This window comes from Gigantopelta aegis, chromosome 9, assembly GCF_016097555.1.
Source record: "Gigantopelta aegis isolate Gae_Host chromosome 9, Gae_host_genome, whole genome shotgun sequence".
NCBI classification, from domain to species: Eukaryota; Metazoa; Mollusca; class Gastropoda; order Neomphalida; family Peltospiridae; genus Gigantopelta; species Gigantopelta aegis.
In genome coordinates, this window is record NC_054707.1 from 35,263,617 (window position 1) to 35,278,415 (window position 14,799).

The following is a 14,799-nucleotide window of genomic DNA, read 5'->3' on the forward strand; positions in this document are numbered from 1 at the left end:
TTAATCATTTAGTGATGTCATAGTATACACCGTCAGGGCCCTCAGTGACTACGTAATCGATCAATTATTTCACTCGGGTGTTTTCGGCTAGCTCCGATGTGACGCTAAATCTTGAAGGTTCTGTTATACCAAATCAATTCATATTACCGAAAATGTTAACAGTTTTTAATAAAACCGAAACTGGTACCATATCATTTAATATACCCAGGCAGTACACGTGTGGTACCTCACATTTAATCTAGCTGCGACAAAAATGAGGGTGCCACGTGATATTTAAAGATTTTTTTTTCATTTAAAAACTTGTTTTTCTCAGAAATTCCCAGTTCCATATATTTTTACAGCAACAAATTATCAATTTCAAAAAGCATATTCATGTTATAATTAAAGGATGAACGTTATGTTCGTAGTGGTAAATAAGAATGACAAGATCACAAGACACATTCAAGTTATACGTAAGGTCGAGGACGTTTTGACATTGTGATAATATGCTCTCGGGGCCATCCCCCCCCCCCCCCCCCACACAACCCAATTATACTCCCTTTTTTTTCTTTCTTTTTTATTGTATTAAAAATTTCATACAAACCATACCACACGTTTTGTTGTTATACATATACTGCCTGGGTATATTCAATAATATGGTACCGCCCAATTAGACCTTTTTTTTAATTTTTTAATTTTTTTCACTGTATTAAATGTTATACAAAATCATACATACATAGTGTGGGATGCCCCCCCTCCCAATCTAAAATCCTTGCTACGCCAGCGCTCTCATAAATCATTGCCAGGTACATCACGCTAGGGTCTGTGCATTCATCCTCTGCTCAAGAAGATTAAATACACCGTTAAAAAAAAATGCATTCAAAAAGGGTTGCATAATTTACTAGCATATGTCATGAAGAATGTTACTTGTGTAGAATGCAGGGAACTGCACTTCAGGACACATTTTCGGAAATTTCTTGGGAAGCCTGGAAGCATCGATCCTTTCTACTTCGTTTTCAGGAGACTTGTTGATCACTCCCTATATTGGTCTGACAAATTTCAATCTACACAATAAATATCTCTTGAATTAATATTTTGACAGTATTAGTGAATTATTGTGAAAATAGTAATGACACTGTCACACCAGATATTCGAGAAAATCGAACATATTCTTCCCTACTATAAGCGTACGAGACGGGGCGAGATCAGTTCCATTTGATTGGCCAGAGTAGAATGACAGCAAGATTTCTGTTACTAGTAGACTGTCGAAGGTATTCATCCTCAGTATGTATTTATCCGGCATACTTGCCATCGGATTCATATACACCTGATAGGTATTCTGGTACGGATGTGACGATTAATTGATAACTCGGCATGTTACGATATGTCTTCCCACGATACGATTATCGATACATGTATCTTTGTATCGAAATCGACCTTTTTCATTTAGTTAATCTTCTAAATAATAATTAAACAACAACAACCCACATTTGCAAACACATCTTTGTTCAAATAAAGACTCACCCAAAAAGTTAAGTTTGATTAACGACATCACTAGCAGGGTTGAAACTTAACACGAAAACCATTGTTGCCAGCAGGGCCAGTTGAAGAAAAATCTTACTGGCCCTTCTTAATTTCAACTAGCCCTCCAATTTAACTGTACAAAATCAAAAATAGAATGTTCATTGTTGAATAATATAACCATGTGCTCACCGTAATACAGTCCGTTTACGTCAAAAGGAAACCGATGAATTGGCATGTAACATCATAATGAATAAAGTTAAAATTCATATTAAAAAAACCCCGTATGATTAAGTTTTAAACCCATACAAACCCAAATAACATTTTTTACAAGTTACCGTTAAATTAAATTAATACAGGGGTAAGAAGAAATGTTTTATTTAACGACGCACTCAACACATTTTATTTACGGTTATATGACGTCAGACATATGGTTAAGGACCACACATATATTGAGAGAGGAAACCCGCTGTCGCCACTTCATGGGCTACTCTTTTCGATTAGCAGCAAGGGATCATTTATAAGCACCATCCCACAGACAGGGTAGTACTTACCACGGCCTTTGTTACACCAGTTGTGGAGCACTGGCTGGAATAATACAGGGGTAAACAAAAACAGCCAAGGTATGCAGCTGCACTTGCATTGTCTCGGTAGAACTGCGCCTTTTAGTAAACTAGTCTAGGTGTGGCAGTCCTCTTTGTGGCGATGCACGAGGGGGCGAACTCGCTATTAAAGGATTTTCTAGGGAGTGGCTGTCCTCCTGTAGACGAGGCACTAGATAAAGATTCACGGAATCATCCGCTATTTTGCCAAATACATATTCGACTCTGCTTTGTGCAGAGATACGGCCCTGGTCACGTGTTACGGTTTTGTCGTTCAAATTACCTTGGATGTTCCATCAGTTGCCTTAAAACGTGTAGGCCTATCAGAAAAGATTTAGTCTATGCAATTTTTTTTTTTTTAAATTAAATGCATTTACACTAATCGTTTTTACCCAAAAAATAATAATGTTATTTCAAATGGTATGGATTTACAATTTAATAAATTAATATTTTTGTTTAATATGAATTTTATCTTTATTCATTATGAAGTTATATGCCAATTAACTGTTTTGGGGTGGGTTTTTTAAATAATCCCTGTAGTAATGGAAAATTTCATTGTTATTATGAGGTAAAACAACAAGATAGATTTTTATTTTGTGCCTGAATAATGTAAGCTAATTAAATATGATTCATTTTTACCATAACATTGAATAATGTCAAACATTAGGTCTACAATATAATAATGGCGTATCCAATCTATTCCATTAAGCCGATGACTTTAAAGTCCCGGACCAAAATCGCAGTGTCTGGTCAGTCTGGCTCTGTCAAAATATAGAACATGTTGTACAATATTGTCTGTTGCCAGATCTGTAGTTCGCGCCAACACAGACGCACGTGTGTTTTGTTATATTCGATTCAGTATCAATGCCTTTCTTTTTCAACGGGTACCATACTCGCCTAACCCTTAAATCGAAGTTCGCCCAACGGACTATCTTTGTAAAATCCATAGTCGCCCATAGCCAATAAAGGTCGCCACGGGCGACTTCTATTTTCTAATTTCAACCCTGCGTGACTAGAGCATATTGATTTATTAATTATCGGCTATTGGATGTCAAACATTTGGTAATTTTGACATATAGTCTTATAGAGGAAATCCGGTACTTTGTTTTCCATTAGCAGCAAAGTATCTTTTATTTGCACGATTTCACAGACAGGATAGCATATACCAAACTGTTTTTTCGTTACACCCTTACCTATATTCGGTATATATTAGTACAGCCTGGGAGCTGGTCAAAATGTTGCATCTCTCCATGTATACTGGAGGTGTCCTTTTAAAATGTTGCACTCTGTTTTTAGAAAATCCCTGCATTCGTCCCAGGGAGAAGGGCCGGGGGCGAGTCGGTTTTGGATATATAGGACCAGTTACCGCTTAACTTTGCTCGGTCATTTCCGTCTTACATAATGTCGGAAATGAGCGAGGTATTCCGAATAGTTCCGAATTTAACACTTTCATGTTTTACAAAAAAGAAATTAAATACTAAAATATTCAATGTTTTCATTTTATCACTATTTTTATTAATATAATATTGCTTCCAGTTATTGAATGATAATTTTAAATGTTATAAAAACAAAACTAATATTTCACCACTCCCTTCCCATCACCCTTCAACGCACCTTGCATTGTGGGAATTGCTTGAGAAATTTTTATTAACCAAACACGAAACAATCTTCAAAATTCTAAAAAGTAAGCATTTTGTTGTCGAGTTGTAAGTTCTTTTTAATTTGATGTTATTGTGAATGTCTTTAACTTCTTCTGTATTAATTTTGGTAGCCATAAACACTATATATTGCTTTAAATTATGTGTTCTAAAGGGAACCCTAATTTTACCTTGGTGATTCATCCACATGATGCAGTAATTTTTTCATGGCATTTCTCTTTGTCACTTTCGGTGAACACTCGTTGATTATTATCAGCAAGGGATGTATTATTCATATCCCAACTAACTTGTATAATATATATGTGTTAAATATATTAAAACAGTATATGTAATTGAGGTTATTAAGATGTATGAAAGCAGTTTTTCATTTGCATAATGATAATGGCTGCATAACTTACAAGTCGGGGATTTTTGTTATTTTATTTCATGATCTTAGAAATCATCATTTTGTTTCCAGTTGTTTATCATTATTGTAGGCCTAAACAATAAAATAGGGGTACTTTGATATTAAATTTAAAAAGACTCCTGAAATTGTGATCAGTTGTAACATTTCTGATTAAAAAAGCTATATTTAATGTTTTTGGTCATAGTAATGTTTGTAAAAACTGGATTTTGTGCCGCCCCCCCCCCCCCCCCCCCCAATAATTTTGTTTGTATAAATATTTTATATTAACAAATTAAATATCTAACATTGTTTTTATTTTGTCAGATTTATAAATGTTGCAAGAATGTTCAGTATTGTTCAGTGACTTTTTCCTTCCCAGGAGCAAGGGGAGAAGTTTGAACATGAGTTTGACCCGTACCCCACTTTTAATGGTTAGGGTAGTTTTAGGGTTAGTCTTTAAAGCCTTTGATAGGTAATCTGAACATGTATTGGTACATTTTGCCAAGTTCTGTGAGTATTTGGAAAGGTACGGATTTAGACACTCGGTTCGAATCGTAATATTTCTTATCGAATGATACTACTACCAGGGCTAGCCCTGGGGCTTTCCGGACGTTTCGTCCACATACAATTCGTCCACCCACCTCGGACAATTTGTCCACTCGATTACAACATTTAGACCAATAAATCTAAAATGTTATTTCTTAGCCATTAAACTGGTCAATTATTTTTGTTTTCTGGTAAACTACTTGTATACATATGAAACAAACTAAATTTTAGTGGCACTATTAACTTATTTTCTGTCTGTCCATTATAGTACAGTAAGTACTTCATTGATATGTTATTCAAATTGTTCTTCAATTACACCTATAATTCTGACACATTATTTAGAAAACAAAGCTAGTAACTGAACTAAAATTACATCATTTATGTAAAAAATGCCATAACGTGACGTCATTTGAGGTAACAAACCAATAAACAACAATATTATGTCCATTCCGCTACCAAGAAAGAAAGAAAGATAGAAATGCTTTATTTAACAATGCACTCAACACATTTTATTTATGGTTGTATGGCGTCAGACATGGTTAAGGACCACACATATTTTGAGAGGAAACCCGCTGTCACCACTTCATGAGCTACTCTTTCCGATTAGCAGCAAGGGATCTTTTATTTGTGCTTCCCACAGGCAGGATAGCACAATCCATGGCCTTTGTTGAACCATTTATGGATCACTGGTCGGTGCAAGTGGTTTACACCTACCCAATGAGTCTTGCAGAGCACTCACTCAGGGTTTGGAAGTCGGTACCTGGATTAAAAATCTCATGCCTCGACTGGGATCCAAACCCAGTACCTACCAACCTGTAGACCGATGGCCTAACCACGACGTCACTGAGGTCAGTCCATTCCGCTACCAGGTTCCTGCTAAGTTCTAAATTTAACTAAAATTTATAGTGGACGAATTGTCCAAGAACAATTTTTGGTTGTGGACAAATCATGTCCAGTTCAACAGTGGACAGATTTTTAGTGGACGAATCATCGTCATCCCGCCCTTGGTTCCAATTTTTGTTAGCCCCAAAATTTGCCAATCTTAATTTTTTTTTCTCCAAAATAAATATGTATTCGCCAATTACTTCTTGGTATTTCAGTCATAAGATTTTGTTTTTAATCTCGTTCTTTATGGTAATATTATAGTATATACTCTTCAAAAGAAGAAACGCAAAACCACATTGTCATAACATTTGGAGAATTGATTTAATTATTGAATGGTGAGTCCGATAATTACCAAATGTTGCAGGATTGTTCACAATTCAATCTAGTCCATTGTGAGTAAGTGATAGGACACACCACCAAGGTCAAGGTCATCTGGAGTCAATACCGGGTGTGGCCTCCGCGTGTGTTGACAACTGCCTGGCACCGCCTGCCCATTGAAGCAACCAGAGTACGGATGACGTCCCGGGGGATGGTGGCCCACTCGGCCTGCAAGGCTGCTGCCAGCTCGGGCAGGGTCTGGGGCTGTGGTTGTCGCTGTCGGAGGCGTCAGTCCAACTCGTCCCATAGATGCTCAATTGGGTTCAAATCCGGTGATATCGATGGCCAAGGAAGGACATTAATGTTGTTGTTCTGTAGGAAAGCCGTTGTGAGACGTGCTGTGTGAGACGTGCTGTGTGAGGCCTGGCGTTGTCATGTTGGAACACTGCGTTGGCGTTGGCCATAACTGGAACGATGTGTGGCCGGAGGATCTGGTCAATGTAGCCCTGTGCATTCAGGTTGCCCTGCACGTGGACCAGGTCAGTTCTGCCAGTGTGTGAGATGGCTGCCCACACCATGACACTACCCCCGCCGAATCTGTCCACTTCCTGCACGCAGTTTGCCGCATAACGTTCACCACGACGCCTATACACGCGACATCTTCCATCATGACGTCGGAGCAGAAATCGGGACTCGTCACTGAACCACACCTGTCTCCATCGCAGTTGAGGCCATTGTCGATGAATCTGGCACCACTGCAGTCGGAGTCGACGGTGTTGTGGTGTTAAGATGACACCTCGAACTGGACGTCTGGCACGAATTCCTACCTCACATAGGCGGTTCCGTACGGTCTGGTCGGATATCCTGCACAAACCTGGTATTGCTGCGGCTGTGGAGGTGGCAGTAGTCAATCGTTCCCGAAGGCGGCGTACCCGGATGTAGCGGTCCTGCCCGGGGGTAGTGACCCGTGGTCGACCGGATCTAGGGAGGTCACGTGCTGATCCATGTTGCTGGTAACGGTCCCACAGTCTGGAGATGGTGCTTGGGGACACATGGAATGCCCTGGCAACGGCCGTTCTGGATTCGCCTGCGTCTAGTCGGCCGATGGCATTGTTTCTCTGCGGTTCACTGAGACGTGGCATGTCCTGGATTGTCAACTGTCGGCCAGATACAGAGGCCAGGCAAGCGAACACCCTGCACTTTTATACTGTCGGTGTTCATGTTGCACGTGCAGACAACGCACGTGCAGTGGTGACATGGTTTGCACGTGGCTGCGTTTTTGCGAATATTCACATTTTGGAACTTTATTGTACAGTAGCTGAGTTTTATCGAATGTAACCGTGGGAATGTGTTTGGGACATGCAATGACCTTATATTCACAAAGCATGAACCGGTAGGAAACATAAAATCGGAGTTATAACCCATTTGTACCCTTTTGCGTTTCTTTTTTTGAAGAGTATATGTTAAAATGTACTTACTATTCAGTTTACATCTTGTATGACATTGTTTTAAGGGATCTATTTTTTATTAATCTAATCTGTTCTCGCTGGGTGAAAATTTGTCCAAAAAAAACAAAAAACAAAAACGTAAAGCTAAAAAAAAAAAAGGGTGGGGGATTCGTTACTATATTATTGTGTGTGGGTTGACTTTGTGGGAAAAACATACTTTTTATTTTGTTTACAAAAAAAAAGTGCAATTTTTTTTTATACGAAATACAAGCAGACTCGTCTTTTAATTGAACCGGATATATCCATCTGACATTCACGGGCAGTTCCGGTTTTGCTGAACCGATCAAAGTTTTAATATTATTTTTAATAAAGATTTCAAGGTATAAGTAAAACAATAAAGATGTTTGTAAAGTGGTCCCCAAATTTCGGATACATTCTTTGTTATTTCCATCTTTATCAAATGAATCGAACGCTGTGATTAATATTATCGCCAGCTGATAAAAAGTAAGTTCGTTTTTGTACAGTATATTGTTTGGCACCCAGTCCCAAGATAAATTATTTTAATGATAAACATTAAACACTTCCCTTGTTTTTATAAGGAGTGATGTCCCCCCAAAATGAAAAGTTTATAATATTTTTATAAAGAACTGCTGAATAAACAGAATGACGGAAATGACAAAGTAAAAATCATCAGTTACAACCAATTAAATCTGCAATTGAGGGCAAAATATCAGACGATAGTGGAAACAAAAGACAGAGTGACCATTTTGATCATGTGACAAATTTGGCACCAAATAAATGAGGGGTTTTTTTTTCAATCAGAGATTGCCGAATTCGTAAAAAATTAAAAATGTTTTCAATGCTCAATATTCATATACTTACCATTTGTGACACCCAATAGCCGATGTGTATTTTTGTGCTGGGGTGTCGTTAAACATTCATTCATTCATTGCTCAAATAAAATATAACTTTTCTTGTTTGTATTAAACATACAAATGGATACAGGTATGGGACAAAATAAAGGCTGTTAAAAATACTGTTAAATTACGTTGTACGGTAAATGTTTCGTCAGTTGCTTTTTCTTACAAAACGCAGCGTTTCCTTTGATGTCCAGTGTGCAGACTGGTCGTTGTTTTTTGTTTAATGTGTGGAAAAAAGTGTGCATTTGGAAATAGCGGAGACAGGTGCTGGAAAATAAAGGAGGGCAGAGAACATAAAAGGAGGGCGGAGAACATAAAAGGAATGCGGCAAAATGCAATAGCAGGGCGGCCCGCCCCGCTTAAATGGAGCAGCAAGAACATTGCTAAGGCGTAGTAAAAAAAATTGTTTGGTTCCGGTTACCCGACCGTCCTTAAATTTTTGGTGTTGACCCTAAACTTTTTTTAACCTTTTCCCCACCCTTTTTTTTCCCACCTGTTTTATTTAATAATCCATTAATATCAATCAAAATTTTCATCGACTCTAAAAACAACAACTGCAGAGAGATGCCACAAGATCTGTCAGTCCAAGATCTCGTTACCAGAAGACCCGGAACTCTTCGCGCAATTTTACTTCCAAAGAGTTCCAAATGAAAAGCTTCCGAGAGCCATTCGGAACTCCTCGTACATTTCCACGAAATATAAGCGTAGCGGAATGTGACGAGGTGTTCCTTTTCCTTGAATGTCGTTTCATTTGAAATTGATTTAAATACATGTGTAATATTATTTGATTTGAATGAGCACATTTTTGACATTCTACTCTGTAAATGGAAGACGCCATTGACACCACATGCTCTCGGACGTGTTCTCGTACTCATTCGGAACTTGTGAATCCAATCTTCAAAATGTTACGCTAGTTTACTGTTAGGTCTCACTACACCGATCACTTCCGGGTGAGAGTTCATTCATCATGGTCCACTATAGTTCCTAATTGTGACACATGTTATGGTTCACATATTCACTTCTAGGAAATGGTGAAGAATTAAAACAATATGTATGTTTAATGGTAAGCCTTCTGGTTGTATTTTGCCCATGTTATTTTGTAATATTGTGCATCAACCTTTTGGGACATGGGTATATAGCGCAAGTGACAGCCGGAGGGAATCGGTTAATGAACCACCTGTTCGGACTGGTACTACAGTCAGATGCGGTCCTATAGCAAAAAACTGAGACAGAAATGTTCTCAATTTTGGAGTGAAAATAAATGCTTATATAATGTATGTTCGCAATGGTGTGTGTTGTTTGTGCCAACGAGAACCCGTTCTATGGGCAATCTTCGCTTGAAGTTGGGCCGTTTAACATGGGTTTTAATGGCAGATGGCATCTGTGTAGTGAGACCTTAAAAAGCAGAATGATAAAAATTTCCAGTCTATTTTGGTAGGGGAATTCCCTAAAACGTAATCGAACTTCTAGAAATACTGAGTTACGATTCAATGTTAAACAAAGAGTAAACATGAAAATAGCCGATTATGCTGAAAAGATTACTTAAATTAAATATTTAGACATCAACTCTATCAATATTTTGCATTTGTTTGACAAATAACCCCTGTATTTATTATTAAATATGATGATATCCATGGCATTTGAAATGAACTGGTAGTACCCAAAACCTTAAAGCCGCACACCCTAGTTCCATCCAGCAAAAATAAATTATAATTTGGTTAATCTACAAACCTGTAACACACTTAGATCACGTTTTTATCAAAAGGAGTGAAAAAGCAGGTTTTATATCGATAAATACCATGGGAATCCCCATGTCCCAATTGCTTGAAATAATTTTGAAAGTTTGTATTCTGATGTCACCGGTAGATGTCGCTCGAAGCACAACAATGCCTACGTCACGACAAATTTCACAGACTTGGGTTGCGTTCTTTTCACCTCTCCTGGACATGTTCCAACTGTTCTGTCCTGGTTGTATCCCCTCTCCAGATATCGTAGGACTTAGCAAAATTATTGGTTTTAAGGGTTTGTAACGTTTTGTATTGAGATACTTACTTGTCTGAACTTTATTGTTACTGAAAATGTTCACGAACTGTGAAGAAAAATCTCACAAATGAACAACAAATCGGATGTTGATAGCGCGAACCGTGCACGAGAAAACAAACCGAACCAAAATGATAACGGTCATGTGGTATACCAACGTCTGTGACATTGAAATGGAAATATCCCGTCTAAAAATAGATTAGACCTTGTCTGCTCAACAATTTTTTCTCAAACGTGCGCCCGTTTTTCAGAAATACGAAAAATGCATTTTGTGGTATTACAAACACCAGGATTACCAAAAAACACTTCAGGTGAATGGAAATGTATATTCTAAATAATAAACAGTAAGTAAAGTGCAATTTTATTTGGGAAAAAATGGGTTTAATAGCGAAAAACAATGCCGTAATGGTTAACAACTAGCCGTAACTAGGGTGTGTCCCTTTAAGAAATGACAACTCTTTTCACATTTAATAGCGTCTGCAGTGCTGTAGTTGTGAGGGGGTGTAACCATGTTGTGGATCAGACCTTTAAAAGCAAAAATACAAACCTGTTTTACCTCTTTGTCAACAGTGCAAAGATACTGTGCAGTGTCCTTATGGATGACCAAAAGGGAAACTGTTTTCTTGAAAATAGTTGTTTTCTTTTGATATCTCTGCTATGAGGATAGTTAGTATGGAGATCTTTTTGTTAACTTATTTTGTTAATTTTTATTGACATCTTTGTTGTGTTCATGATGCACATTTTGTTACTGCAATACTGGCAATGAAATAGGTCCGGGAAGATCAGTGTTGTTGCTATAGTTGTGAGGGGGTGTAACCATGTTGTGGATCAGACCTTTGATATTAAAACTTTTTTCCAATGAACAAATTATAGTGTGTTAGTGTTATCGTAGTTTATAACCTTACCGTGTAGTATTAGACTTGGGTGGTGTTTACATTAATACCGATTGTGGGTTGACTAGGTTATGACATGTTGTTTTTTTTATATAGAAAATAATTAATGATTCTCATTAGAGTATGTATTGTCAGTTGCACTGTAACACAAAGAAAGAGCCTTTTAATATATTAATCTGCTATACTATAAAGGAAATATTAGCTCTAAAATGGGGGGGGGGGAGGGGAGGGGAGTAGTTTTCCCTACCTACCTACCCTATTTGTTTTTGGCATGTAACAGGAACCATACAATTTTTTTTACTTGGCCTAATAGTAAAATGCTGCTGCTGTCTAGGGCAGGCTGTAACCCAGTGATACAGTGCTTGTCTGATGTGTGGTCAATCCCCGTTGATGGGCCTATTGAGTTGTATTTCTCATTAAAGTCTGTGCACCACGACTGATATATATCACAAAAGAGGCAGTTTTACTTTTTGTATGCATCAGAAGTATTCCTCACCAACATACCCACTTTGTGGAAATAAACTCAACCATATGACCTATATTTACAACATTAACCAGTACGACAAAACATGACCAATAAAAAGTAAAACTTGTCGCTAGTAATCAAACTTTTAGTATCAACAATGCAACATGTCTTAAACAGTAGACTGGCCATGCGGACATGCAAATGGCACTTATTCATACTGCAAGGTGGATCAATTGAACAAAACTGGTTGAAAGCATGTTTGGTTCTAAAAATCAAGATTAGCACACAAATTTATGAAATATTTTTTCAAACTGAACATTCTCTTGCAAATCTTTTTAATTTTTCACAATTCGTGAATGACAGCTCAAGCCCCAACTACTTCTAGTAATAAAATTTATGCCAAACAAACATTTTCATTAAAACACAATAGTCTTAAATACTATGTTGTTATGTTAAAATGAAAATAATTAGTACTTATGTCATTATTGAAATGAATTTGGACAAGAACTACACTATCCTTGATTAGTTACTGCAAACAGTGCGAAGTGTTGATGCAAAAGTAAACTATGGATTGACACAGTGTATTTGAGCTGTGACACTGCAAGTCAGTGACTTGATTTCTGTTGTGTAATTTTATTTTTGAAATCAGATTAGTACTAGAATATTATACTGACTTCAGCTAATAACTTTATGCCTTTTGAAGAAAAAAACTTCATTTCGTTGACTAGAAAAGACCAACCCCCAAAAGAAGCAAAATGCAAGCCACTTTTAATGGTAAAATATTCTGCTAGATTATAGTTAGGATTAGATTTGTGCATGACTGGTATATCAAATGCCATGGTATGTGTTGTCATGTCTACTAATGGAAAAATTTAGCTGGTTTCCTTTCCAAGAATATGTCAAAATTACCAAATGTGTGACATCCACAATTAGGGTTTCTGCCAGAGGTTAAAATGGGTATGTCGCCATACCCAAAATATTTTGCAGATTTAAAAAAAAAATGTTTAGTTAACCTTTTGACAAAATTAATTACTCTTATTATTACTGTATGATTTTCTTGATCCTAAACGTAACCCATTTTCTTTCTGGGGGAGGCCCCCATACCCCCTATTGACTGGTTACATTTAATTCCATAACACCATCCCCAAAAAAAATTTCTGGCGGAAACACTGACAATAGACAATGATTAATAAATCAATGTACTCTATTGGTATTTTTAAACAAAACAAACTTTTATTTTTGAGTGTTAGTAAGCTAGGTTCCCTCTTTATAAATGTGTCTATAATGGGGGGTAACAAGCAGACATCTTTTCACCTTTTTATTTTTGCAAATGACAGTTTTTAATAATTTCAAAAATATTTTTTTTTTTTTCACAAACAATTTTTTATCAGCGTTTTGAAAAACATGCATTCAAATTAACAGTAGTATTAAGACTTTAAAATAATTAATACATGTACATCACATGTAAGTTTCTTTCATATGTTCATTGATAATAATTAGCTATATTTACATTATAAAGATTAGGTACAGTAGCAGTTTTCATTATCGAAGGCATCAAACAGGGCTAGCTCTGGGTCAGCAGAAGATTTCGCCAAATTTTGTAACAAAATATCAATTGCTTTATAAAATTATTTCGTCAAATTTTGTAACAAAATATCAATTGCTTTATAAAATTATTTCGCCAAATTTTGTAACAAAATATCAATTGCTTTATAAAATTATTTCGCCAAATTAAAATAACCAATTCACGAGTGCCAGAGCTAGTGTTGTCAAATGAGTGATATAATTTGGCCCCAGCAAGTACTTTGAAGTTTCTCATGAAACATTGAAAATGGATAGACTACTCAAAATACTACATTAATATATATGTATCTGTATCTGTATCTGTATCTGTATCTATGCCATATTAAACAGATTTAGCTACAACTTTTTGTGTATGTGATGCTATCACATTCTTTGAATAACATCACCCAACAAAAGTTAAAATCAGTCAGGTATTTATTTCATGTGCTGGGCCGAAAAACTGGTTTTGCACAAAAAGCATGTACACAACTAAACTGAAGTATTCAAGGAGCTACATACTGAATCAACATGCTGAATGGTAGCCATTGAAACACCACCCACCCACCCCCCCCCCCCCCCCCCCCCCCCATGAAAAACATCAGATATTGAACGTGTTAAATGACTAGGTTCAATCAAATTAAAAGAAAAAATGCAATAGGCATTCCTAAATTCATTTATACTACTCAAAAGAATTTAAGGGTCAGACGATATTTTCGACATTATTTTCTGAATGTCAATTATATTAGCTAGACCATAATGTCACGCATGGTATTGTTCCATTTTGACGAAAGTGGGTCTAAGCAACCCATAAATGAATTAAAATCCACTGTCATTGACACTGTCGACTAGTTCTAATGGCGAAAACATGCTTACATTTGCACGTAAATTAGGGCGAAACCGAAAGGTCTGCTAAGTGCCCATAACTTGCTTTTTCACAAAGCGCTTCATTTGCATGCTTTGCATGTGTATTCCATGTTCCCAATGCTGAATTTCTGTATAATTGGAGCTTGCGTTCGTGTATAGTGCACACTCCAAATTCGACAATGGTACGACGTCAACTGACTATCGAAGATCGAGGAAGGGCTATTGCTTGGCTTCAGGATGGCAATACGCAAAGAAATGTTGCTCTGAGACTTGGTGTCAGTCGGAGTGTCGTTGGCCGACTGTGGCAACGGTACCAAGCAACGAATTCTGTTCGAAATCGTCCATGTTCGGGAAGACCCCAAAGCACTACAAATAGAGAGGACCGCTACATCACCAATATGGCTCTACGTCAACGCACATCCACTGCACGCCGATTACGTGACAATCTGTGGACTGCGACTGGAACTCGAGTGTCTGATCAAACCATACGCAATCGTCTGAGAGCCAATAATCTTTGCTGCCGTCGCCAGGCTGTTCGACCACCACTCCTACCACGTCACAGAACGGCCAGACGTCACTGGTGCATGCTTCATCTACGGTGGCAACGTGTTCAGTGGGGTCGAGTGATGTTCACTGATGAGTCCAGGTTTAGTCTCCAGTTCAACGACGGTCGGGTTCGTGTCTACAGACATCCTGGGGAGCGCTTCGCTG

At 37.5% G+C, this 14,799-nt stretch overlaps 1 protein-coding gene across 1 annotated transcript in view; it reads left to right on the forward strand.

Annotated features, from left to right (window-relative positions):
• Positions 1-1,212: 1,212 nt before the first annotated feature.
• LOC121381540 (eukaryotic translation initiation factor 4 gamma 2-like) overlaps positions 1,213-14,799 on the forward strand; it is a 39,108-nt gene continuing 25,521 nt past the window's right edge. Inside the window, exon 1 of the mRNA XM_041510868.1 lies at positions 1,213-1,250. Coding sequence (XP_041366802.1) covers positions 1,213-1,250 — 38 coding nt within the window. The remainder of the gene's footprint in view (positions 1,251-14,799) is intronic.